The sequence below is a fragment of the Salmo trutta genome, chromosome 35 (assembly GCF_901001165.1).
Source record: "Salmo trutta chromosome 35, fSalTru1.1, whole genome shotgun sequence".
Classification (NCBI taxonomy): domain Eukaryota; kingdom Metazoa; phylum Chordata; class Actinopteri; order Salmoniformes; family Salmonidae; genus Salmo; species Salmo trutta.
In genome coordinates this window covers 10,182,837-10,208,808 of record NC_042991.1, presented here as the reverse complement: position 1 = coordinate 10,208,808, position 25,972 = coordinate 10,182,837, and the positions used below count along the sequence as shown (strand labels likewise).

At 43.7% G+C, this 25,972-nt stretch overlaps 1 protein-coding gene across 5 annotated transcripts in view; it reads left to right on the top strand.

Moving 5' to 3' along the window:
* rad51b (RAD51 paralog B) overlaps nt 1-24,986 on the top strand; it is a 53,273-nt gene extending 28,287 nt beyond the window's left edge. For 3 of the 5 annotated variants that reach the window (XM_029733269.1, XM_029733273.1, XM_029733272.1), the window contains 2 exons: nt 9,646-9,776; nt 24,114-24,986. In XM_029733269.1, the coding sequence (XP_029589129.1) occupies nt 9,646-9,776; nt 24,114-24,179 (197 nt within the window). In that variant the 3' untranslated portion in view covers nt 24,180-24,986. The remainder of the gene's footprint in view (nt 1-9,645; nt 9,777-24,113) is intronic. The other 2 variants (XM_029733270.1, XM_029733274.1) reach the window with 1 other exon arrangement.
* The last annotated feature ends 986 nt before the right edge of the window (nt 24,987-25,972 follow it).

Here is a 25,972-nt window from a genome sequence, read left to right as displayed (position 1 = left end):
TACTACATGGTTCCATATGTGTTAGTTCATAGTTTTGATGCAAAATAGTAAAATAAAGAAAAACCTTTGAATGAGTAGGTGTTTCCAAACTTTTGACTGGTACTATATGTATATAGTTATACTATTTGGATATTGATTATTGCACAGTTGGGTAGAGCTTGCAAGTTAAGCATTTCACTGTACTTGTGCATGTGACAACTTTAATAATTCTGGACCCCGTTGTAAGTGAGCATGGTTTTGTCTCGAACCAGGTTTCCATCCAATCTTTTTATGCGAGTAAATTATGTGTAAAAGCTAACATGTTTTCAGCACTTTTATTTCCATGACTGATCAAAACTCGTTTTCTGGCTCTCTCTTATCCCTCAGCAGTAGACATGGTGAGCAATATGTTTGGAGCGTCGAATCGCAATCAAATTGCAGTACCGAATCGCAATAAATGTCGTATCAGCACTGAAGTATCGTGATAGCGTTGTATTGTGAAGTCTCTTGCAGTTCCCAGCCTTTGCGTTAGTATCCTCTTGTCGTATTCCAGCATTGCTTTCTTTGAAAGGCTCTTCTCTCCTCTCCCGCTCCTCCAGTGAATGGGTTGTGTTAATCTGGCCTTCTCCTCACAAGTGTGTCTTTGATGTGATGTGAGCACTGCTTCCTGCCAGATTCCAAATAGAGCTCTCCTACCAGAATGTGGTTTCTTCTTTTTCCCACTGAATACACCAGGGCTTTATGATGCAGTGGGTACAAACTCACCCTCAGTGTTCACTGCTCACTCACTCTCACCCTGCCATCGCATTGTCATGCCAACAACCGGTCCCCTTGATGCACGCACTAAGTAGCTGACACACACAACTGACCCTGTCGGCTTTAGCTGTTCACGTGTTCATCACCATCATTTGGGAAAGCTGCTTTGAGAAAGGACATGGCTTGAGATGTGATTTCTCTGCAATTTTAGGTTGTTTGCAGTTCTCAATGGCAGCATATTGTAGATTGTTGGCGTTACCGATGATAATGGTGCACGATTACACAATTTTGTCATGAATAATACCTGGTTTAACCCCAACCTCTACGACCCAATTGGTTTGGAAACCTGTGTTACATTTCCAGCAGATTTTAATAAAATATTAGGTAGCCCTACTCAAAAAGCTGGCAAATGGTTATTTTTTATTATTTTTTTTAGAAGTACAACACGGTTACGCCAGGAGGGGAAAGTGTGCTTTACTGGAAAAAAGAACATCTGCCCGTCCAATCCAATTGGACAACTGGTGTGTGAAAGTTAAATGTGACACTCCGCACCCCTAGCCAGGCAGTGGACGGTTGGCTCCCTTTCTCCTCTCCTTGCGTCTCATTAAATGATCTCATTACCATTCCATCCATCCATCGCACATTGCTTTCATTAGGAGCAGCAGCAGCTAGCTATCCTATCCCTGGGCATTATGTAACTTCCCTTCCCCTCAGCTTTTGTCAGGAGACGGTTTCGTGACCGGGGTTTGGGACTAGCCCTGCCAGAAAGTCAACCCCCTCATCCTTCGGGCCTGTCAGATGGGTTCTCTGTTTCTGTTTCATGCAGAGAGAGAGACAGAAGAGACAATGCACAGACACTAGTACACCTGAGTACAAATACTATTTGAAATCGTTCAAATACTTTGAGCGTTTTCTCTAGCCTGCCTGGAGAGCCATAGGGGTGGGATTTACAGTTTTGGAACTATTGTATTGGGTCCTTTTCGCATGGCAAACTCAATCAAATGCGGCTAAAGTCGGTGAAATGATTTGAAATAGTGTTTGAGCCCAGGTCAGAATTCTGATAGATACACAAGGCAACATCTGCGAAACTAATGTGGAAGAATACAGCACATCAGGGGCTTTGGAAGCCACAAAAGACAAAAAAAAGACCATTCCCAGCATAGCTCAAAGATAGTGGGAACAGACACACAAGTGTAGTCTACCTGTGTGGAAGGCTATATTTCAGGCACCGTTGCTGTTGGGCTAGCTGCTAGCTTTATCTGTGTACCGTGCGTTTTCAAGTCGGTGGAAAAGAGTTGAGGTGGGAAATTGTGAGGGAACTGCAAATCCCCTGACGGGTCTGATGATGATGATTTGAAAAGCAAAGGGCTTCTCTCTAGAGAAAGAGAGGAACCAAACCCGAGCCTGGTGCTTGAGAGGAGAGAGGTTTAGAGAATAGAGAAGAAAAAGAGAGGAGGATAGGGGGATTGGAGAAAGAAAAGAGCATCAGACAGAGAAAAAGCACCTTCCACTCTCCACAAGATCCTGCATGCCTGGGAATTCACTTATTGTTATTGCTTTCAGGATTACTTATGGGCCGTCTGGAGTGGCCAGCCTGGCAGCTCACTACGGGCGAAAAAGTGCTGTCACTGCACAACCCTGAGTAACTGTGTAACTCTATAAGGCTATGGACCCTATCTCAGCTAGCTCGCTGTGCTATGTCTGTGCCATTCCATTTGGTCACCTACGGTCCTATGCAGTTACTGCCACTTTACAGCTTAAGCAGTCAGTCTCTGCAGGAGAGACACTCAGAGACTCACAAACCAGATGACAATGGAATATGGGCTAGTAAGAGATTCTCCAGATTTTTCCGTGTTGGTTCCATTAGAAGAAACACTTATATCGTGTTTACTTATACACTTAGAGCAGGGGTTCTTAAACTTTTTCAGCCTGGGACCCAAATGAGAAATTCTGTGTTTTTCTGGGACCCAAGCGTAGGAAAATATGCAACTATACATAAATATTGGTACATTTCATTGCCGTTATGCCTAAAACAAATGCAATATAGACAAAAACAAGTAACAATGAAATTAAATATATATTCATGTTTATTTCCCCCCCATTAAAAGCACTCTTACATATCTGTCTAGGTTGGAACTGTTGCTGTTAAAATACAATAAATCACTTTCATTCTGAACTGGAATAAACGGATTGAGCACATCACACAGATGAATAACAGAACACACACACAGGCTTTTTAATAGTAATAGTGCAACCCTACATCTTACTGTAGAAATGATTGTTGAAAGTCTAGGTTGGAACTGTTGCTGTTAAAATACAAAACATATTTTTTATTCTGAACTGGAATAAACTGATTGATTGATCACATTTGTAGACCAGAAAACACACACACACACACACACACACACAGTCCTAATGAGAGGTGTGTGTGGCTGGTTGAAGTTTTCATCAAGCGTGTCTATTCTGGGCTCAATTTCTAAAGGTACAGGAGGTGAACCCTGACTCGCATAGGTATGTGGTGCCAAACTGGATCAGAACATCTACTGCTTCCTCAGTCAGTCAGGAAACTGCGTCCTGCTGTAGATGAGCAACCCAGAACTGTGTGAGTGTGTTTGCCTCAAAAAGCGTCTTGCTTCAATCATTTTAGTCTAGGTTTAGTCTAGTCTAGGTTGGAACTGTTGCTGTTAAAATACAAGTAATCATTTTTATTCTGAACTGGGATAGTTCAGAATAATAATGATTACTTGTATTTTAACAGCAACAGTTCCAACCTAGACTAGTTTTCAACAGTCATTTCTACAATTCAATGATCAGGCCTACTGTATATTTTTCATCTTCATCTGTAACGTTACTGTTACTTAGGGTTGCAGCTAGCTTGCTGTGGCGAATGTTAGCCATTAGCTGTGTACAAGGCCAGGGGATTGTTAGAAAGAGAAACTCACATCTACTACTATGAGAGTTAGTACTCCCTTATTTCTGCTCATCATCACCTGTTATAAAATGATAACAATGCCTTGCTAGCTGACTTGCTCTTCCACTGTCGAATCACTGTTTCCTGAAGCATTCTGCCCTGTTCTGAAAGAACTCCCTGGGTTTACCATCATGCTGTGGATGTTTGGCCAGGACGTGTCGTTGTATTACTTTGTTCGTTATGCGAGTCTCATTACTAAGCACTTCCCCGCACAAAACACATTGATGGAGCACCTCCTTATAAGTTTGTATGAAAGAGAAGAGAAACTCATCGCTGTATTTGCGTTTCATGACGATTGAGCTCAGTCAGAACTTGTGGCTAGCGTGAGTCCATTTGATGAGTGAGTGATGGTGAGTGGGAATGACAAGTCAGTGGCTGACAGCGCATCATCTGCTGCCTGAACGACAGCGCTGCGACGTGCGCTGCGATCTTCAAGAAAACTAGGAAAAAAGATCCGGTAAACAGCAAAACACACGGGCATCTATCTCCCTCTCGCACTCGCGCAGCTGCCAAACTGAGCAGAGACCGCTGCTTATTAAGCAGAAAGCGCACTGAACAGAGAGCGCAGATGCACTTTGCCAAATCAATTCCGGTAATTAATGAAACAATTATAAATGTACACTGACACGTCGCGACCCCATTAACAGGTCCGCGACCCTTACTTTAAGAAAGGCGGATTTAGAGAATCTTAAGTAGGACTGGATATATAAGTTATTGTGTAACCCATCAGACCGCTCTCTGCCAATCCACACATGTTCAGACTTGTGTAAGCGTCAAAGACATAGGTCGTCGAGTGCGCGTGTGACAAAGGACACGTATTCAGGTTCACCTTCCAGCCCTGAGGTGAGGATTTAAACCTAAGACACAGACCCCCTATCCTTCCCAGTCCCTTTCAGTCGACCAAGACCCAACCATGCTTCTCTGATTCCCCGCTGTTGTCCTGTAATCTTAGTAAACCCAACACTATGTCAACCTATTGTCTGGGCCTCGTTTTACATCATTGTGACAGTGAGAGGTCTTACTTGAATAAAGTCTGTGTTGTTTAATGTGCATGTTGTTATCTGTAGCTGGGGATCAGGTGGAACATGTGAGGCCATGTAACCAGAGTGATCCCAGTGGGTATATAGGGTACAGTGTATTGAACAACCTCATGGCATCACACTGCCTGAACAGGGCCCCTACTGATATATGAGATCAGGTTCGTTCCAGGAAGATAACATTTTCGAAATGGAGTGAAACCGGGAGCTAGTTTCTGAGCTTGTCTTCCGTTGCAAAACGTTTTGAAACTGTGTGCCCTACTGAACATGACCCAGGCCGCTACTGATAGCTGATACCAGACCCTGTCCTGTACTCTCTCTCTTAATCTCCACCCACCTACAGTACACTGTGAACTCCGCTATCATAACACCTTCAGATGAGGGAGCCATAGGGGCCTACCCTTGTTTACGACGTGTCGGTACCCGGTACTTTTATCATTATATTGCCCTTCGCAGACCTGGTATACTGTGAACGTCTACCCAGGAGGATGGAGGGGGTGGCTAAAGTTGGAGTGTTGACACGCCGGGTTGCAACATTATAGGCTTCGCAAGTCTGCGTGGCTGGTTTTGTTGGGCAATATTATAATTGCCCAACAAGTTTTCAGATATACTGTTTGATCGGATTAGCAGTGCAAATATGCCTGGGTCCTTGTCTTGTATGGTCAGATCCCAGACCTGTCATTCTGTTACAAACAATCCCTTTGGTCATAACTTTGTACGGTCTGAGTTTCATCTGAACTCTCTATTGATCCCCTCCTCCGCAATTCCCCCTCTTTCATTTCTTGCGGTTCAGTTCATTGAGTTCCTCTGCTTTTCAGAGGAACTCAATGCAACTGCCGAACACATGTAAAAACCCCTGGAATGTCGGATGGATGGCATCCAAGATATTTTAATCTCCAAGTTTGAAATCGAATGCTGGGTTTTGATTCAGCTCTTCCTCTGTTTAGAATGGAGGCATCAATGGTTTGATGACACAGTCTTGAGTGCTGTGTGTCTGTGGGAAGCCATTTCTCTCTGTTCCCCTCTCTCTCTCTCTCTCTCTCTGTCTCTGTCTCTGTCTCTGTCTCTGTCTCTGTCTCTGTGTGTGTGCTTGTCAGCGACCAGCCCGTCCTGACCAGTGTACATAGAAATGCACTGTTTACATATTTCTCCTCATCTGAGGAGTGAAACGTGATTACCTTTGGCAACCACTCTGTAATTTACTCAACATCTCTCTTATCAGTAGTTGTGGTTTATATCAGGTAGACCATGGTGGACCCACTGCCCGATCAGGTATGTCAGGTTGTCTGCATTGTTTAGTCAGTGTGGGACGATAACGGGCTGGTCCCAGATCTGTTTGTGGGACAATAGAGGCTTGAGGTCACACTGTGTCAATGTCCAAGGCTGGTCCCAGATTTGGTCACTGAGTACTTTTACATGCACAATAATAATTAGATATTCAACTGATTATGGCAGTAGACAGATTCCGCATTATTCATATAAACACCTTACTCTGTTTTATCTTAATCTGTGTCAGGTCAAAATCGAAGTAAGCATACGCTGATTAAAACACCTGATTTTCTGATCCATCTTTCGAATGATGAGGACATCATTCGGCGTTCCAGCGGTGTATTTCATTTACGTGTGACTGGGAATACAAATATGCATCTGTTGGTCACAGATATCTTAAAAAAATATATTTTAAAAAGTAGGGGTGTGGATCAGAACCAGTCAGTATCTGGTGTGAACACCATTTGACTCATGCAGCGTGACACATCTCTTTCACATAGAGTTGATCAGGCTGTTGATTGTGGCCTGTGGAATGTTGTCCAACTCCTCTTTAAGTTGCTGGATATTGCCGGGAACTGGAACATGCTGTTGTACACGTCAATCCAGTTTATCTTTAACATGCTCAATGGGTGACATGTCTGGTGGGTATGCAGGCCATGGAAGAACTGGGACATTTTCAGCTACCAGGAATTGTGTATTGATCCTTGCGACATGGGGCTGTGCATTATCATGATGGCGGCGGGTGAATGGCACGACAATGGGCCTCAGGATCTCTGTCACGTTATCTCTGTGCATTCAAATTGCCATTGATGAAATGCAATTGTGTTCGTTGTCCGTAGCTTATGCTTGCCCATACCGTAACCCCACCGCCACCATGGGGCACTCTGTTCACAACATTGACATCAGCAAACCACTCGCCCACACGATGCCATACACGTGGTCTGCGGTTGTGAGACTGGTTGAACGTACTGCTAAATTCTCTAAAACGACGTTGGTAGAGAAATTGCCAGAGAATTGAATGTCAATATCTCTGGTGGATATTCCTGCAGTCGGCATGCCAACTGCACGCTCCCTCAACTTGAGACATCTGTGGCACTGTGTTGTGTGACACAACTGCACAGTTTAGAGTGGCCCTTTATTGTCCCCAGCACAATGTGCACCTGTGTAATGATCATGCTGTTTAATCAGCTTTTTGATATGCCACACCTGGATTATCTTGGCAAAGGAGAAATGCTCACTAACAGGGATGTAAACAAAATTTAGAGAAATAAGCTTTTCGTGCATATGGAACATTTCTTGGATCTTTTATTTCAGCTCAGGAACATGGGACCAACACTTTACATGTTGCATTTATATTTTTGTTCAGTATATTTTACCATGTCAATATATAAACTCAGCAAAAAAAAGAAACATCCCCTTTTCAGGACCTTGTCTTTTAAAAGATAATTCATAAAAATCCAAGTAACTTCACAGATCTTCATTGTAAAGGGTTTAAACACTGTTTCCCATGCTTGTATAATGAACCATAAACAATTAATGAACATGCACCTGTGGAACGGTCGTTAAGACACTAACAGCTTATAGACGGTAGGCAATTAAAGTCACAGTTATGAAAACTTAGGACACTAAAGGGGCCTTTCTACTGACTCTGGAAAACACCAAAAGAAAGATGCCCAGGGTCCCTCCTCATCTGCGTGAACGTGCCTTAGGCATGCTGCAAGGAGGCATGAGGACTGCAGATGTGGCCAGGGAAATAAATGGCAATGTCCGTACTGTGAGACGCCTAAGACGGTGTTACAGGGAGACAGGACGGACAGCTGATCGTCCTCGCAGTGGCAGACCACGTGTAACAACACCTGCACAGGATCGGTACATCCTAACATCACACCTGCGGGACAGGTACATGATAGTAACAACAACTGCCTGAGTTACACCAGGAATGCACAATCCCTCCATCAGTGCTCAGACTGTCCGCAATAGGCTGAGAGAGGCTGGACTGAGGGCTTGTAGGCCTGTTGTAAGGCAGGTCCTCCCCAGACATCACTGGCAACAATGTCGCCTATGGGCACAAACCCACCGTCGCTGGACCAGACAGGACTGGCAAAAAGTGCTCTTCACTGACGAGTCACGGTTTTGTCTCACCAGGGGTGATGTTTGCGTTTATTGTCGAAGGAATGAGCGTTGTACTCTGGAGCGGGATCGATTTGGAGGTGGAGGGTCTGTCATGGTCTGGGGCGGTGTGTCACAGCATCATCGGACTGAGCTTGTTGTCATTGCAGGCAATCTCAGCGCTGTGCGTTACAGGGAAGACATTCTCCTCCCTCATGTGGTACCCTTCCTGCAGGCTCATCCTGACATGACCCTACAGCATGACAATGCCACCAGCCATACGGCTCGTTCTATGCGTGATTTCCTGCAAGACAGGAATGTCAGTGTTCTGCCATGGCCAGCGAAGAGCCCCGATCTCAATCCCTTTGAGCACATCTGGGACCTGTTGGATCGGAGGGTGAGGGCTAGGGCCATTCCCCCCCAGAAATGTCAGGGAACTTGCAGGTGCCTTGATGGAAGAGTGGGGTAACATCTCACAGCAAGAACTGGCAAATCTGGTGCAGTCCATGAGGAGGAGATGCACTGCAGTACTTAATGCAGCTGGTGGCCACACCAGATACTGACTGTTACTTTTGATTTTGACCCCCCCTTTGTTCAGGGACACATTATTCAATTTCTGTTTGTCTGTGGAACTTGCTCAGTTTTTGTCACAGTAGTTGAATCTTATGTTCATACAAATATTTACACATGTTAAGTTTGCTGAAAATAAACACAGTTGACAGTGAGAGGACGTTTTTCTTTTTTTGCTGAGTTTATTTGTTAATGTTTTGGCGTCAAACGGGTGGCATTTGTGAAGAAAGTCAATAGTTGGAAAAGTTGCAGATAATGCCATTGTTGATTTAGATGCTTTCTTCATTAATTAGACTATTTTCTCTTGATCCATATGGTTTGTCCACTAGAAACTCATGGATAATATGGACACATATATACATAATGAATTCTAAATATGAATACATTATATATACACAAGTTATTCAAGTATAAATTACCAAAGTTATCATGGATCGCAATCGTTTTTCTGTTAATTACCAAAATTACAGAAGATTCCGGTAACTTTGGTAAATTACTGTTAGCTTTGCAACCCTAGTCTTGCCTCCCACTGTGGAGACCAGAACACAGTGTGTTGTTTGTGGTTGATGTTTTATGTCAGTCATTCAGTCACACGCTGTACTGTACCTATGGAGGGTGTTGGGTTGGTTAATTGTGGCCCTATTCATTCGTATTCATTAACCTTTAGTAGTGGTGTCTGTCTGTCAGAGAGCTGGAGTGGTGCTGTTGTTCCTGATGTGTCTGAGGCGCCAGCAGCTGTTCACTGGGATTAGCTGTCTCTCTCTCGCTCTGGTTCTCTCCTTTACAAACATGTAGGAACGCACAGTCACATACACACGCGTGTACACACACTCACTCACGCTCTGTCTAGCTGACTCTTCTCCCACTCTTATTTTGTTTTTCTGTATCCTCTCTCTCTCTCTGTGTCTGTCTCTCTCTCACCCCCTCCCTCCCTCCCTCGGCCCTGCCACACAGACAGTGCTGCCCTGTGTTGCTCCTGCGGCCTGACCTTTCCAGCCCTGACAGCTGACACGCAGCCCCGTTCCCACACCACACGCCTGCCCTGGCCACATCCTCTGGAGGACCCCCAGCCAACACACACACATGCAAGTACAAGCACACATACACATAGGGACACATGCACACCGACGAGACACACACCCACATACTGTACACAGGTCGGCCAGCAGCTACTTCCTAATTCCACCGTCAACCACACAGAGAGAAAACGAGCCTATAGCTATTAAACGCCAGGGCAGGAAAGATGCAGCCACACAATAGCACCAGCAGCCCCTTTTGAACTCTCTCAGTATTTCCTCAGTTCAGCGTTCAATGGGCATTATGTAATGTATTTACTTGAGAGGGCCGTAGTGATGAAACGGCAATAGGGCTCCGCTGGGAGCCAAATGAAACTACATGTCCTCTTTGTTTCTCACTACTGCATTTCATTGTAAGAGACATTGATTACAGTTTGGTTCTGAGGGCCACCTGAGTTGCTTTGTGTTCCTGTGACCTATGAACTTTGACCCATAAGCACTAGCAGCCTAGTTCCCATAGTAGAGGTCTTGTGCTGTGAATCTCACTCCATGTACATTACCTGTCAAAAGTTTGGACACGCCTTCTCATTCAATTAATTTTCTTTATTTTTACTATTTTCTACATTGTAGAATAATAGTGAAGACATCAAAACTATGAAATAACACATGGAATCATGTAGTAACCAAAAAAGTGTTAAACAAATCAAAATATATTTGAGATTCTTCAAATAGCCACCCTTTGCCTTGATGACAGCTTTGCACAGTCTTGGCATTCTCACAACCAGCTTTATGAGGAATGCTTTTCCAACAGTCTTGAAGGAGTTCCCACATATGCTGAGCACTTGTTGGCTACTTTTCCTTCACTCTGCGGTCCAACTCATCCCAAACCATCTCAATTGCGTTGAGGTTGGGTGATAGTGGAGGCCAGGTCATCTGATGCAGCACCATCACTCTCCTTCTTGGTCAAATAGCCCTTACACAGCCTGGAGGTGTGATAGTCCCACAAAGCGCAAACCAGATGGGATGGCGTATCACTGCAGAATGCAGTGGTAGCCATGCTGGTTAAGTGTGCCTTGAATATTAAATAAATCACAGACAGTGTCACCAGCAAAGCACCATCACACCACCTCCTCCATGCTTCACGGTGGGAATCCCATGCGGAGATCATCCGTTCACCTACTCTGCGTCTCACAAAGACGCGGCGGTTGGAACCAAAAATCACAAATTTGGACTCATCAGACCAAAAGACAGATTTCCACTGGTCTAATGTCCATTGCTCATGTTTCTTGGCCCAAGCAAGTCTCTTCTTCATATTGGTGTTCTTTAGTCGTGGCTTATTTGCAGCAATTCGACCATGAGGCCTAATTCACACAGTCTTCTCTAAACAGTTGATGTTGAGATGTGTCTGTTACTTACATTTTCCGTATTGACTGACCTTCATGTCTTAAAGTATTGATAGACTGTAGTTTCTCTTTGCTTATTTGAGCTGTTCTTGCCATAATATGGACTTGGTCCATATTTTTTTTACCAAATAGGGCCGTCTTCTGTATACCACCTATACCTTGTCACAACACAACTGATTGGCTAAAATGCATTAAGAATGAAAGAAATTCTACAAATTATCTTTTAACAAGCCACACCTGTTAATTGAAATGCATTCCAGGTGTGCAAAGCTGTCAAGGCAAAGGGTGGCTACTAAGAATTTGTTTAACACTTTTTTTTTATTTCTTCGTTTACTTCATGATTCCATATGTTATTTCATAGTTTTGATGTCTTCACTATTATTCTACAATGTAGAAAATAGTAAAAATAAAGAAAAACCCTTGAATGAGTAGGTGTGTCCAAACTTTTGACTGGTACTGTATGTCAGAGACTCGGGAGTTAACAGTGGAGTAGGTGCAGGAGCGAAGCAGGCCAGAGGGTGGGGAATAATGGTCCCCCTGTTTGGTCTGTGGCTATGCGACTTAAGACTCAGTGTGGGGGCAGCGAGGGTAGGGGTAGGGGGGTCAGGAAGCAGGGGAAGCCTACGGGAACACCAATATCCTCTCGGAATTAAATTGCTATGCACCCGCTTTGATCCCTTTGAGAAGGGTTTTTTATTTGGGCCAACTTTCACTTGCCCTCGCCCACCACCCCCCTCCTCCTCCTCCCCTCTCACTCCATTCCACCGACCAACCGCTCTCTCTCTTCATGCTTAACAGCTGGCTGGTGACAGCGCAGTTGTCCAGAGAAGGGTACTGGATGGAAAGGAAGGCACCAGTCAGAGAGTACCGGGGTAGTTGTGGTAGGAGGTGGCGGTTGGGCCGGTCTGATTCACCCCTGCTCTCTCTTTCTCTATTTCTCCCTCCCTGCCGCCTTCTCTCTCCCCCTCTTCTTTTCCCACCCTCTTTTTCTGTTTCCCTGTGTGGTGAGACTTGCAAGCGCAGGGCTTGTAGGGATGTGGGTTACTCTGCTATGGCTGTTTCTGCCTCTCTGTCTGTGTGTGGTCCACCATCATGTCTGAAACTGTGACGGGGTCATAGAAGGGGGAGGGGCAGCCATTGCACCTAATCTCTGTCACATTCTACACTTCACACTCATTCTGCCGACTCACTGTGGAACTCCGCACGCAATAAGTGGTTTTTCGTAGCATTAGCATTAAAAGAGTAACCTGTTCCCAGATCTGTTTATGCAGTATAGCCAACTCCGAAATTGTCATTGTCATGGTCAGGCTGAAAAAGTACCCTGATCCCATATCTGTTTGTGCAGTATAAGCAACTTTCTTGGTCGTATTAGCACTAAAAGAGTAGCCTGTTCCCGGACTTGTTTGTGCAGTATAGCTAACTGCTACATGGTCTTTGTTAATGCCAAACCCATAGGGATTGGCTACACAGCACAAATAGATGTGTCACCAGGCTACTAAAAGAGACGAACACTGAGTGTAGTGGTATTAACATGACACATTTAGAAACAGAATAAAAATGATATGAAACCAGTATATTAACATGAATCGCTCTCTGAAATGAAAACACTTTCACTTCCTCCTAAAGATTTGGTTATGCTTCCCTTGAGGTACTCATGTTGTAATCCCCTCTTTTTGTTTCTCTACTTTTGGCTCTAGAATGGGGAGACTGACTGAGTGCCCTAGATCAGGGGTTTTCAAACCTCTCCTCTGGGACCCCCAGACGTTCCATGTATTTGAACTACTTCAGAGCGAGCACACCTGATTCAACTTGTCAACTAATCATCAAGCCCAGGCGAGTTAGCTCAGGGCTACAACAAAATTGTGAAAATTCTGGGGGTCTCCGAGGAGAGGTTTGAAAACCACTGCCCTAGATCTCCAGGTCTCTAGTAAGGCTCTCTATGTACTGTAAATTACAGTCAAGACTATCTGAATTTGCCATGATTCTTTTAGCCTGGTCCCGAATCTGTTTGTGCTGTCTTTCCAACTCCTATGTGGTCAATGTCACGTAAAACAGCTCAAACCAATCTGGGACAAGGCAATGATTATTTGTTTTTTTTGTTGTTTGCTAAAGTGGTTAATATGAAATAGTTGAATGCGTTTCAGCCTGCCTGGCTCTTAAGACACATCCCAGTCAAACCCTCCTGTGTACTGAGCGGAGACCAGAGTCAACAGTCAGGAGGCACAGAGATCAATGACCAGACTTTTAATTACGCATGTTGTTTTATCTGGGAGAGTGTGTTGACGTTTTAATTAAGGCCTAGTAGCGCCTCTTCACTCATTCATACTGTATATGCACGCACACACACAAGGGGCCAGACAAGCACCTGTTCCCCTCCTGTCCCATAAGCAGTGTGTTTGTTTTGATGAATGGCCCTCCCCTTGCCTGCCTGCTTCCAGTTCTGCAGTACATATCTGTCAGGAAGTCTGTTGCCAGTGTGTCCTCTCCGCGGGATTATGAGTAATAAGAAGGGATTTGTATACATGCCTTTTAGATCCTATATCCGGACTGCGGGGGAGGGGGCGGTGGGGTGGTGTGTGTGTGCGCGCGCGCTAGAAATATATAGAGTGGGATGTAAAGAGCAGGGTTCCCCAACTGGCGCTCCTCCAAACCCCAACTTAAAAAATAAAAAATTGGACATAAAAAAAACCCAGCAGGAAATCAGCTTCAAGCGATCTTAATTTGGGAAATCTGTTCTCAAGTATTTCCACACATAGTAGAGAGACACGGGATCATATACAAATTTTCAGTTTTAGTCAAATATATCTGTTTGGGGTCAATTTGCAGTCTACAAATTATTTGTAGTTCTATTCCCGGCCACCCGACCATCCGCTCAAGAAAATATCGGCCCATGGCTAAATCTAGTTGATGATCCCTGGTATAGAGAGACTTGGTCTGTGTTCATAAGATGACTTTATTGGCCAATGGCAACTTGTCTTCTGCTTTATTCCAATCACACACGAGTCCTTCTCACTGTGCTCCATTCCACTCGAACGTCAATACTATAAAACTGTACATGACGTTGCCATTAGCAATTGAGCCCTCATGAATTCTAATGCAAAGCGTTAGTGCTGTGGAGTTAGATACACTGTGTAGTATTTGTCCGACGAAATGTAATCTTGAGCATATTAGCAGAACTGACACATTTTGGAGAGGAAGGGGGAAAAGTTATGGAGAAAGTAGAGTGAAACCGAAAAGAGAAAGAGAAAATGTAATAAGACTAGAAGTCTAGGGAAGGGCAGGGAAGAGTTAAGTCTGTTTCCTGGAGGAGAATAAATTAAAAGTGGCTCGTAATCACATTGCTGGAATGCAGTCAGTGTACACTGTTAAACACTCCCTAAGCCCTGGCTCCACTTCACTCTCTCAGCACTCCACACAAAGACCTCTTTGTTCTCCTCTCCCTCGTCTTATAAAGCAATGCCCCCCCCCTTCTCTCTCTCCCCCCTTTTTTTATTTATTTCCTCCTCTCTCAATCTCTGCTCTCTCTCTCGGTCTCAGCTCTCGTCTCGTTCGTTCTGTTACACTTCTACACTCATTTTATTGGGCGCCCCCCCCTGTCTTCTCTATCTAAGCCCTCTGTAGTTTTTCCCCTCTCCTCCTCACACTTCAAAAGATCATATTTCTCTCCAACGCCTTTTCTTTTTTCATTTTCTCAAGGGTTTGAATAGTCCCAAGGTTGCTGCTGCTGCATATTGAGAAAGACTATCTTGGGAGAGAAAATAAGGTGAGGGAGGGGAAATGAAAAAGAGAATCTTTTCGGACCCCCTAGCAGCGCAAGGAATCCGGTGGACTTTAATCTCCTGTGCCAGAGAGAGAAAGCGAGAGACAGAGAAAGAGAGGGGCAGGGTAGTTAAGACTCCACTGACATGAATAGAGGGGTCATAAAAACGAGCACTGAGGAGAAACGGGGTCAAAATCTGGAGAGAGAAAGGGGATATTGAAGACTGCAGTTGGAGTAAGGGGAGGGATAGTTATAACTATAGCCTGGGGTTGAGAGGGAAACAAAGATTGTAGTGGGAGTACTGTTTCACGTACTGAGTCCCACACAATATGGTGTTGTAGGCTGCTTTGGTCCGTACGTCCAGTGTGTTGATGACCACTTCTGTTTACAGTACGAGTGTTTTTATAGCCTGGGTGTGTGACCTCTCACATGCTGTTCATTTAGTGTTACTCTGATGTGAGACCACACTGGGCTGCCTTAGTGTGTGAATGGGTGGTTTTCATCACTACACATCAGTAGCTAGCTTGCTCTCCAGTTTAGACTCAGAAGCATCTCCAGCTGCTGCTCAGTATTCCCTCCACATAGTCATGGGGACATAAGTGTGTGTGGTAGAGGGAGAGACGTGTGTGTACCATTTTATTATAAACACAGAAAGCAGCATTTTAAACACATTGGGCTCTATGGCTTCGGTTCACTTCTCAGTCATTCCTGGAGCAGTGAACCCCTCAAGGTTTATGCCATACGCAGGTGTTCAGACATTTTGTCAATATCTATCTGTGCCCAGACAAACACCTCAGATACGTATGTACTTGTGTGTGTTTATATATATATGTGTGTGTGTGTGTGTGTGTGTTGGAAGTTGGAACCCCACTCCCCAAAATGAGTCACCCTCTATCACAGCTGCAACCCTCCCAGGACAGCTTGTTCCCCTGGCAGCCAAGTGCATCACATGTACTAACACACTAATAACCACAGCCGTAAAAGACAAATAAATGTACCACCTACTCCGTTAAATATGACTCAGAACCTGGACATAACATCGTGGTGCTTTCACAAGAGAGTTTATGTGGGGAAATGAGCATTTCTTATTAGAAAAATCCAGGTCGTCCCGCCATGTTTCAGTACTTTAAAAAAAAATCTGTTTGGCGCCTAATGAACATGACAATGGTGTAAGTATCTAGTCATCTGTCATCCTTGGGCAAAACAGAATGAGATGTTGTCATTGAGTACAAGCATGTGTCAGTTCTGAAGTGGGCGTCTTTTCGCGCGAACTCACTCACTGTCAAACAAGAACCACATTGGTGATGGTTTCAATGCTTTGGTTATACACTGAGTATACAAAACATTAAGAACACCTGTTCTTTCCATGGCATAGACTGACCTGGTGAATCGAGGTGAAAGCTATGAGCTGTTATTGATGTCACTTGATAAATCCACTTCATTCACTGTAGATGAAGGGGAGGAGACCGGTTAAAGAAGGATTTTTAAGCATTGAGACAATTGAGACATGGATTGTGTATATGTGCCATTCAGAGGGTGAATGGGCAATTAAAAAGATTGAACTGCCTTTGAACGGGGTATGTTAGTAGGTTCCAGGCGCACTGGTATGTTTTCAAGAACTGCAACGCAGCTGGGTTTTTCGCGCTCAACAGTTTCCCGTGTGTATCAAGAATGGTCCACCAGCCGAAGGACATCAAGCCAACTTGACACAACTGTGGGAAGCATTGGAGTCAACATAGGCCAGCATCCCTGTGGAACGCTTTTGACACCTTGTACAGTCCATGCCCTGACGAATTTAGGCTGTTCTGATGGCAACTCAATATTAGGAAAGTGTTCCTAATGTATGCTATACTCAGTGTATATGGGATTCCGAGTGGCACAGAGGTCTAAGGCACTGCATGTCAGTGCAAGAGGTGTCACTACAGTCCCGGGCTAGGCCGTCATGGTAAATAAGAATTTGTTCTTAACTGACTTGCCTAGTTAAATAAAGGTTACACATAAGTTGAATGAAATTACACAACCACTTTTTTTTTCTCTCCATATTTAGGCAGTGTTTGGGTGTTAGCAAACACACACTTACACACACACTTATTTTATTGTCCTTGTGGGGACCAAACAATTGATTCCATTTCAAAATCTTATTTTCCTTAACCTAACCTTAACCCTAACCCCTAAACCTAACCCTAATTGTAACCCCTAAGGCTAAAATAGCCGTTTTCCTTATGGGGGGGCTGGCAAAATGTCCCTACTTTTCCTTGTTTTACTATCCTTGTGAGGACTTCTGGTCCTACACTCACGCACAACCAAACTCAGTGGAAATGGAGCGTTTATGAATCATCCTAGTTTCATTCTGGCTCCCATTCGATGAGCTCTAATTTGAATCAGATGAGCCAGCCCTGTTCTGTTTCACAGTGACTAATGACTATACCCTAAGCGTTACGTTGGCCTGGCACACAGAGAGAGCATCAACTCAGCCCTCGTACACTAAAGCCAGGCCACGTTATATTATGGGCCCTTTTGTTCTTCTCCCTGCTGCTCCATGAGCCACAACACAACAACCGATTCAACATGACATCGGAAGGGAGAGATGTTTTCTAAAGATGGCCTATTTAATTCGGGCTGAGGAGGAGCGAAGAGTTTATTAGCAGCAGACCTGGGTTCAAATACTATTTGAAATCCTTTTAAATTCTTTATCTGTGCTTGATTGAACTTGCCTCTCTCAATGGAACCAATAGAAAAGTAGTTAACGTACAAACCTCACCCACCTGGCACTCTGGCAGGCTAGTGCAAACAATCAACATATTTAAAAGATTTCTGAATAGTACTTGAACCCAGGTGTTCTTATTAGTAGCCCAGACAGACGGCAGCAGCATAGCCGAGCGGAGCTGCAATGTTCTTCTGTAACCCAGCGTGGTCCAACGCCTCCCATTAGAGGCACATAGATAAACATGAAACAAAAGGGGCCTTGGCTTGGCTGACTCAATGTTTCCAGCGGGCCTAAGGGGTAGAGGGTGGGAGGAGTGGGGTAGAGGAGTACCGGGGAGGGGGGGGAAACACAACCGCACGGCCCAGAAGAGTCTCTAGCTGCCTGGGATACAAGCTCCATGCACACTGACTCATTATTAGCAATCAGAGGCTGTTGATCTGGAACCCTTTAGCTGCTCTCTTGCTGCAGTTCTGGAGCTCCACAAGGGTCAAGGTCCCATGACTGGCTGGATCTCTGCGCTGAGAATTTGAACTGCGTGCCGAGTGGTAATAGCCTCTGTAATTTAGCAGTTTGATTTGATTATTGGTGAGGTTTGTCTTGGGCCCGGGCCTGTGAAACTGAGAGAAAGAAGGGGCTATTTACAAACTATTATGTAAGACTTCAAACAGGCGGAGTGCTCAGTACAGCAGAGAACCAGAGAGGCTTGGAGGATGGTGGTGGGAGTGTTGTTAGTTCCCCTCTCTGTGTGTGTGTGTGTGTGCCTAGGGCTAACACCCTGCTACAGTATAGCCCTAGGCTCCTATAGGCCCCGTGTTGTTACCGGAGACTGGCCAGCAGAGAGCTTGGCGTAGGCTGCTGCGGTGGAGATGGACTTGGTTCAGCTCCAGCAGGAGGGCCCCCCCCCCCCCGCCCTGCGTTACTTTATACAGCGGCAGGTTTTACCAAGGTGTTCATTTCAAGACTCCCCTTTATCTCCTTCCCTGATCCCGACTGTCTCCGTCTGAGGGGCCATAAATTAAAGGTGGAGGGGTGGATACAGGAGCCCCCTCTGACAGACAGATGCAGAGCTCCTGTTCTGTTCCCCATCCCCTATCGCTGACCTGGACCCCTGCCTGCAGAGCGCTTTCTATCGCTCAGCTCCCTCCGACACACACCATCTCATTTTTCTTGAATTCCACTTTCCTTCTAATATGTCATCTCTGCTTCCCACAATGCCCTGTAGAGGAGAAGAGAGGATCTGTCCTCCTCCATCCGAGTTGTTATTCTCTCTGGTGCCTCACTATGACTGACCCATTTTGTCTTGTTTTGCTTCTTTTTGGAAGGGGGAAAAAGTCCGTCATAAGCAAATTCTCCATAACTATCTTGACTCATCTCCGGGCCTGTTTATGAGTGTGGTCGTGTTAAAAGAACTATCCAGTGTTTCGATCTATAATTCATTATAATATGAGGGAAATTGTTTTCTTTTAAAAAATGATTAATTACGTATGTTAAAAAGCAGCTTTTCTGTGTTGGAAGGGTGTGGGCGTATACCGGTCATTACAAATATTCTTGTGAATAGACTGCTGATTGGCCAGCTCATCCTCCTAAGGAGGATGACATCATCCTTGATGAGTAAATAGCAATAAAAAACATTTTTAGATACAAGTTTGAAGTGGGGTTTTTGAAGTGCTTTGGCCACAAATAGGATGAGTCAATAATAATATTTGGGGATGAATTAACAGAATGTGAACTTTTAAAAGTGAAATTTTCATTGTACAGTTACTTTAAAATGCCTTAAAAATGAATTTGAGCTGCCTCGGTTATGACTCAAACTGTGATTGTAATAACAGGCCGAGCAGCACAGAGAGAGAGAGAGAGAGAGAGAGTGAAACGGAACATTAAATTCACATGACGTTTATCTCACTGCTGGAGTGAACCATTTCCTCCTCATCGCCCCCCAGCATTCACTTCTGCTTTGGTACAACCCAACCTTTTGTTTGAAAGTCTAGGTAGAAAAATGGAGGCCTGAAACACGGATGGCTGTTTAGAGAAGAACGTTTACCAGGCATGTGGGGACCGCCAGACTAGTTTGGTCTGTATTTATTGTTTGCTTATCTTTCGGCTACGTGTGTATTTGTCTCAGGGAGGGCATAGCAGCGTGCTGTATGATAGTCTTGGAAGGTCAAGAGGTCAGATTCTGGGGACTGAAATAAGGGGGCATGTGACATTGATGTCATGGAAACTCATTGAGGTGAGTGTTCATGATTTGAATTTTTTGTTTAGTTTGCTCTTCTAAAAGTGCATGTTAGCTAGCTATGTAGCCTATGCTAGCCTAGTATAACAGGTTGATTATTTTGCTTTTCACTCGCGTAAGCCTATAGGGGCTATATCCCGACTAAAAGCCCTTGACTTGTCTAACAATCAATGCGATTTTGTTTCACTGAATCTCTGTTTGTATATTTGGTTATTTGATCTGTCTGGGCAAATAATTGGAGGTGGCAGCTCATCTATTTGTTTGCTAATATCTGATCAGACAGATTTAGCATGCCATGTAGCATAAATCAAGTGTATTGTTGACTCGTGCATAGGCAATTCGAAAAGACCCCAGAGGTTATGAAATCTGAACACGAGACTCACATTGTTTTGAAATGTATAGATCTCTATTATTTTCAGTGCATATCATGAAAGAAGATGGTCCCAATTGAACACCCTATGCCTGCTCCCTACTAAGCGTAGAAGCTACGCCCAGGCAGTGGTGGAAAAAGTATCCAACTGTCATACTTGGGTAAATGTAAAGATACCTTTATAGAAAATGTCTCAAGTAAAAGTCACTCAGTAAAGTCCTACTTGTGTAAAACTATTTGGTTTAAAATATACTCAAGTATCAAAAGTAAAAGTATAAATAATTTAAAATTCCTTATATTAAGCAAAACTGATGGCGCCATTTTCTTGTTTTTTAAATTAACGGAAAGCCACGGGCACACATCTTTTACATTTACATTTTAATCATTTAGCAGACGCTCTTATCCAGAGCGACTTACAGTAGTGAATGCATACATTTCATTTCATGCATTTTTTTGTTGTTGTACTGGCCCCCCGTGGGAATCGAACCCACAACCCTGGCGTTGCACACACCATGCTGGCGTTGCAAACACCATGCTCTACCAACTGAGCCACAGGGAAGGCTAGTATTTGTTTACAGACTAAGCATGTGAGTTTAGTGAGTCCGCCAGATCAGAGGCAGTAGGGATGACCAGGGATGCTTGGTTGATAAGTGCATGAATTGGACTATTTTCCTGTCCTGCTAAGCATTCAAAATGTAACGAATACTTTTGAGTGTCATTAAAATGTATGGAGTAAAAAGTGCAATATTTTCTTAAGGAATGTAGTGAAGTAAAAGTAGTCGAAAATATAAAAAGTAAGGACAGATAACCCAAAAATGTGTACTTTAAAGTATTTTTACTTAAGTACTCTACACCACCGCGCCCAGGTGTAGCTCATAGAAGGGCTTATGCCCAGGTGGTGCAACAGGTCCAATTTGTTGGTTCGACGTAGAGCTCATTTTACGTCAGACCTAGAGTTGCAACCCACTTACGACCAACTGGTGCAACCGGCCTCTGTGGTGGACAAAGTCAATAAATCTCCTCTGGAAACTGGAATGACACTCATGAGTTCCCCTCTATCTTCTTCTTATCAAGTGCCCCCTCCTCCTAGACTTTTCACTCCATCCTCATAGACCAGTCTACTCCACTTCCCCCCACATCTCAACGGTTTCCACCCAACAGTGTGGCTGTGAGAGGGAGTTGTTTAATGTTCTGTATGTTTCTTGCGTCATCAAATTTTATTTGTCACATGCGCCGAAAACAACAGGTGTAGACCTTACCGTGAAGTGCTTACTTACAAGCCCTTAACCAACAATGCAGTTCAAGTAATAGTTAAGAAAATATTTACTAAATAAACTATAGTAAAAAGTAACACGGTACCGAGTCAATGTGCAGGGGTACAGGTTAGTCGGGGTAATTTGTACATGTAGGTAGGGGTAAAGTGACTATGCATAGATAATAAACAGTGAGTAGTAGCAACAAGAGGGGTCAATGTAAATCGTCCGGGTGGCCATTTGATTAATTGTTCAGCAGTCTTATGGCTTGGGGGTAGAAGTTGTTAAGGAGCCTTTTGGATCTAAACTTTGAGCTCCGGTACCGCTTGCCGTGCGGCAGTAGAGAGAACAGTGTATGACTTGTGTGACTGGAGTCTTTGACAATTTTTTGGGCCTTCCTCTGACACCGCTTAGTATATAGGATCTGGATGGCAGGAAGCTTAGCCCCAATGATGTACTGGGCCATATGCACTACCCTCTAGCGCCTTAGTCGGATGCCAAGCAGTTGCCATACCAGGCGGTGATGCAATCCGTCAGGATGCTCTCGATGGTGCAGCTGTAGAACTCTTTGAGGATCTGGGGACCCATGCCAAGTCTTTTCAGTCTCCTTAGGGGGAAAAGGTGTTGTTGTGCCCTCTTCATTACTGTCTTGGTGTGTTTGGACCATGATAGTTTATTGGTGATGTGGACACCAAGGAACTTGAAACTCTCGATCCGCTCCTCTACAGCCCTGTCAATGTGAATGGGGGTGTGTTCGGCCCTCCTTTTCCTGTAGTCCACGATCAGCTCCTTTTGTCTTACTCACGTTGAGGGAGAGGTTGTTGTCCTGGCACCACACTGCCAGGTCTCTGACCTCCTTGCTATAGGCTGTCTCATTGTTGTCGGTGATCATGTTACTTTCTAAATGTAATCAGGATCCGAATCGGGGTGGATCCTGGGGGCATTCTCCAGGGGCCTTGTACGACCCATACTCTAAGTGGACCATCTCACAGTTATAGCAATGGATGTAGCTATATTAGACAAAGCGATCAGCAGACATACAGTAGAGCGATAATTTATAAACCAGGATTTCCCATGGATACAGTAGTGATTCACTGCTCCTTACTTCTTGGTGTCTAGGGATGTCTGTGATTGAAACAGAAACAGGTGGGGAACGGCTGGTTTTGGTCCAGGCAGTGTTCAGAATAATCTCCCGGGCTCCTCATTGTCCTCAGTCCTGCTGCTTCCCTTTAGGATTGACTTCTCCCAAAAGGCCTTTTGTTCTCAGGACAATCGCCTGTGATTATGATTTCTGCCCTTTTCTGGAGCAAGATCATCTTTTGAGATTAAAGAAGACAGTTTTTATCGTTATCAAAAGCTAAATGTGGGCCGGGTGAATCGGGGCGGCATTGTGGTGGCAGTACACTGGTTGTGTAGGGTGTTGTCATCTGAAGACATGGCGTCTTCGTTAGTAGGTTAGATACAGTAGATTTGAGAAAAATTTGCGGTGAGTTGCAACAAAATAATCGCTCTCCTTCATCATTGTAACCACGCCTAGTCTAAACATTCAGGTGTTTATCACCTTTTGAACCTCCTCCTAGCTCCTCTGAAGTAGCAGGGTTAGGGAGAAACTGATTACATGTAATCAGATTATTATAATTCTTTTAACGAACTAATCAGTTATGTTAGCAGATTTTTTGTGTGTGTTTGTAATCAGATTACTTCTTGGATTACTTTTAAAATCAGAAAGGATATTAATAAATTGACATCTTTCTGTTTTCTCAATTCCATTCAATTCGGTATTGAAAAAAGGCTCAAGTTTAAATTTGTTCCATTGGAGCGAGTCTGACCAGTCAGAGACCACTATGATAACATACCAAATGCATTTGATGGGTCCTTTTTGTCTTCTTCTTATGCCTTTTAAGGGAAAAGTAATCAGATTATGTTACTGAGTTTGGGTAATCCCAAAATTATGTTACTGATTACAACTTTGGACAGGTAACTAACAGATTACATTTAGAAAGTAACCTACCCAACCCTGCCTACCAGAAACACCATAATTAGACCTAACAGAAACACCATGGATAAGGAATGAAAAGGAAAGTTAGCCTAGCTCCACAATTACTCCTCACCTGTCTAAACTGCATACAGTACACTTTGACAAGTTAAATGTGTATTTGGTCAGTTGGGCCCATTTCACTTCACGCAGTCAAACAGACGTACAGCTGTTTGTCATGGTCTGTAGCCGCCCTGTGCTTTCTGAACCCAGCTCCTCTCCCCTTGAGGAATGGATAAGGATTATGGCAAAACAAAGAAATGTTATAAAAGTACCCCCGATGACGTCCATAGGTATCTAAGTAATCCATCCCCTATTTTTCTTTGGGCCAGGTTTTGTTTTACATAGTCTGTTTTGGATCAACGTTTTCTGTAAATGTTTACCTCACACGAGCCCACATCGGTCCCTGACTCCCTACCCATATGGTAACCTATTGAAACAAACCAATGACCGGCAATTTCCTCAAGCCCCAGGCTGTTGCCGAGAGAACTCGTGATGAGGGGGTATTTGTCATTCAGAATAAAACTCAGATGGACGAGTAACAAGGAAATCCATATACACTGGTAATGTAATACCTCGCTTCTGTTGTTTCGGTGGGACCCAGATCTATTACATGTTAAGGGCCCTGTTTTGTGTGTTTTCTAGGAAATGATGATAACCAGGAAGTGTTGCATCAAGGCACAGACCCGGGCCTCCAGCCGATCAGAGTGAGGACAGGATTCAACTACAACCTGACACAAGCCAATCCTGCTGGCGTTGGCCACCTGAAGTGTCTTTGACTCTGGGAACTGTGTGTGTGTGTGTGTGTGTGTGTGTGTGTGTGTGTGTGTGTGTGTGTGTGTGTGTGTGTGTGTGTCAGGGCTTTACAGTGCTACCATTTTGGGGGCATATGGTCTTAAATATTTTGCTGTGCTACCAGGAATTTTAATTTGGGAATACCAGTGCCCATAGAAAACACATCACCCAGGTAATAATTGTTGTAATGATTTCTCCGCAGCCTCAGTAGTATGCAATCATGGTGGCACAGAAAGAAAGGAAAATAGTTTTTTTAGGAGATGAGGATTCATATAGATCCAATGTATATGGAACGCTGTTTGGGTCTTGTGTGTCAAAAAAGATACAAGTCAAATAACGCTATTTGACGTGTCAAGTAACGCTAACACAATTTGACACCTCAAATAGGCTTGTTGATCAATCAGGACCTGAATATGTCTGCACGTCACATAATAATTTAACACGTTCAGTTATGTTTTACGTAGTTATTACACATTGATTACACAATCACTGCTGGACATAAAAAAGCTAGCTAGCTGAGGGATGCAAACAATGTTCTTCCCCAAAAACATAGCAAAATGACATCTGTTTCAGTAGCTATAGTTAACTAGCTAACTATCTAACTAGGTGGTGTCATCTAAAATACTCCTAATTTATAAGACATGGTGGTTGGACCCACCTATGTGAAGCTAGCCACAATAAGGTTTAGCCACAACAGTGGAATTGGCGGTTCACTTTCAAAAATAAAATAAAATGTTATTTGTCACATGCGCCAAATACAACACTTGTAGACCTTACAGTGAAATGCTTACTTACAAGCCCTTAACAACAATGCTTTAAATTTAAAAAAAGAAAAGCACATTTTTTTTGTTCATTTAAAATAACATCAAATTGATCAGAAATACAGTGTAGACATTGTTAATGTTGTAAATGACTATTGTAGCTGGAAATGGGTGATTTCTAAAGAAATATCTACATAGGTGTACAGGGGCCCATTATCAGCAACCATCACTCCTGTGTTCCAATGGCACGTTGTGTTAGCTAATCCAAGTTTATCATTTTAAAAGGCTAATTGATCATTAGAAAACTCTTTTGCAATTATGTTAGCACAGCTGAAAACTGTTGTCCTGATTAAAGAAGCAATAAAACTGGCCTTTAGACTAGTTGAGTATCTGGAGCATCAGCATTTGTGGGTTCGATTACAGGCTCAAAATGGCCAGAAACAAAGAAATTTCTTCAGAAACTCATTAGTCTATAATTGTTCTCAGAAATGAAGGCTATTCCATGCGAGAAATTGCCAAGAAACCGAAGATCTTGTACACTGCTAAAGCTAGCTAGTTACCCCAGAAGTTGCTGATAACATCTGTATCAAAGATATTTGCAAACATTTTTGATCCTGCTCATTTGATCCTGCTCTAATTTCAAATGCTCACACAGACGTTTTCCCATTCGGTCGAACAAATAATTCCTTATTACCAACGCAGTATTGAACAACTTTGGCTGTGATCATAATGGTGGCTCTTGGCTTACACTTGCAAATTCAGCACACAGAATTCTACAATAGAATTGTATTATTTGTCATATTAAAAGCTTATTTGACCAGTCAAATAGTGTTATTTGATGTGGGGTTTTTTACATGCAAAAAAAACAAACGCCATTCCATAAATGTAGGCTATATCTCAATCTTAAAAATCTATTTTACTGGTGGTAAACCCTGTATTTTTTAATTG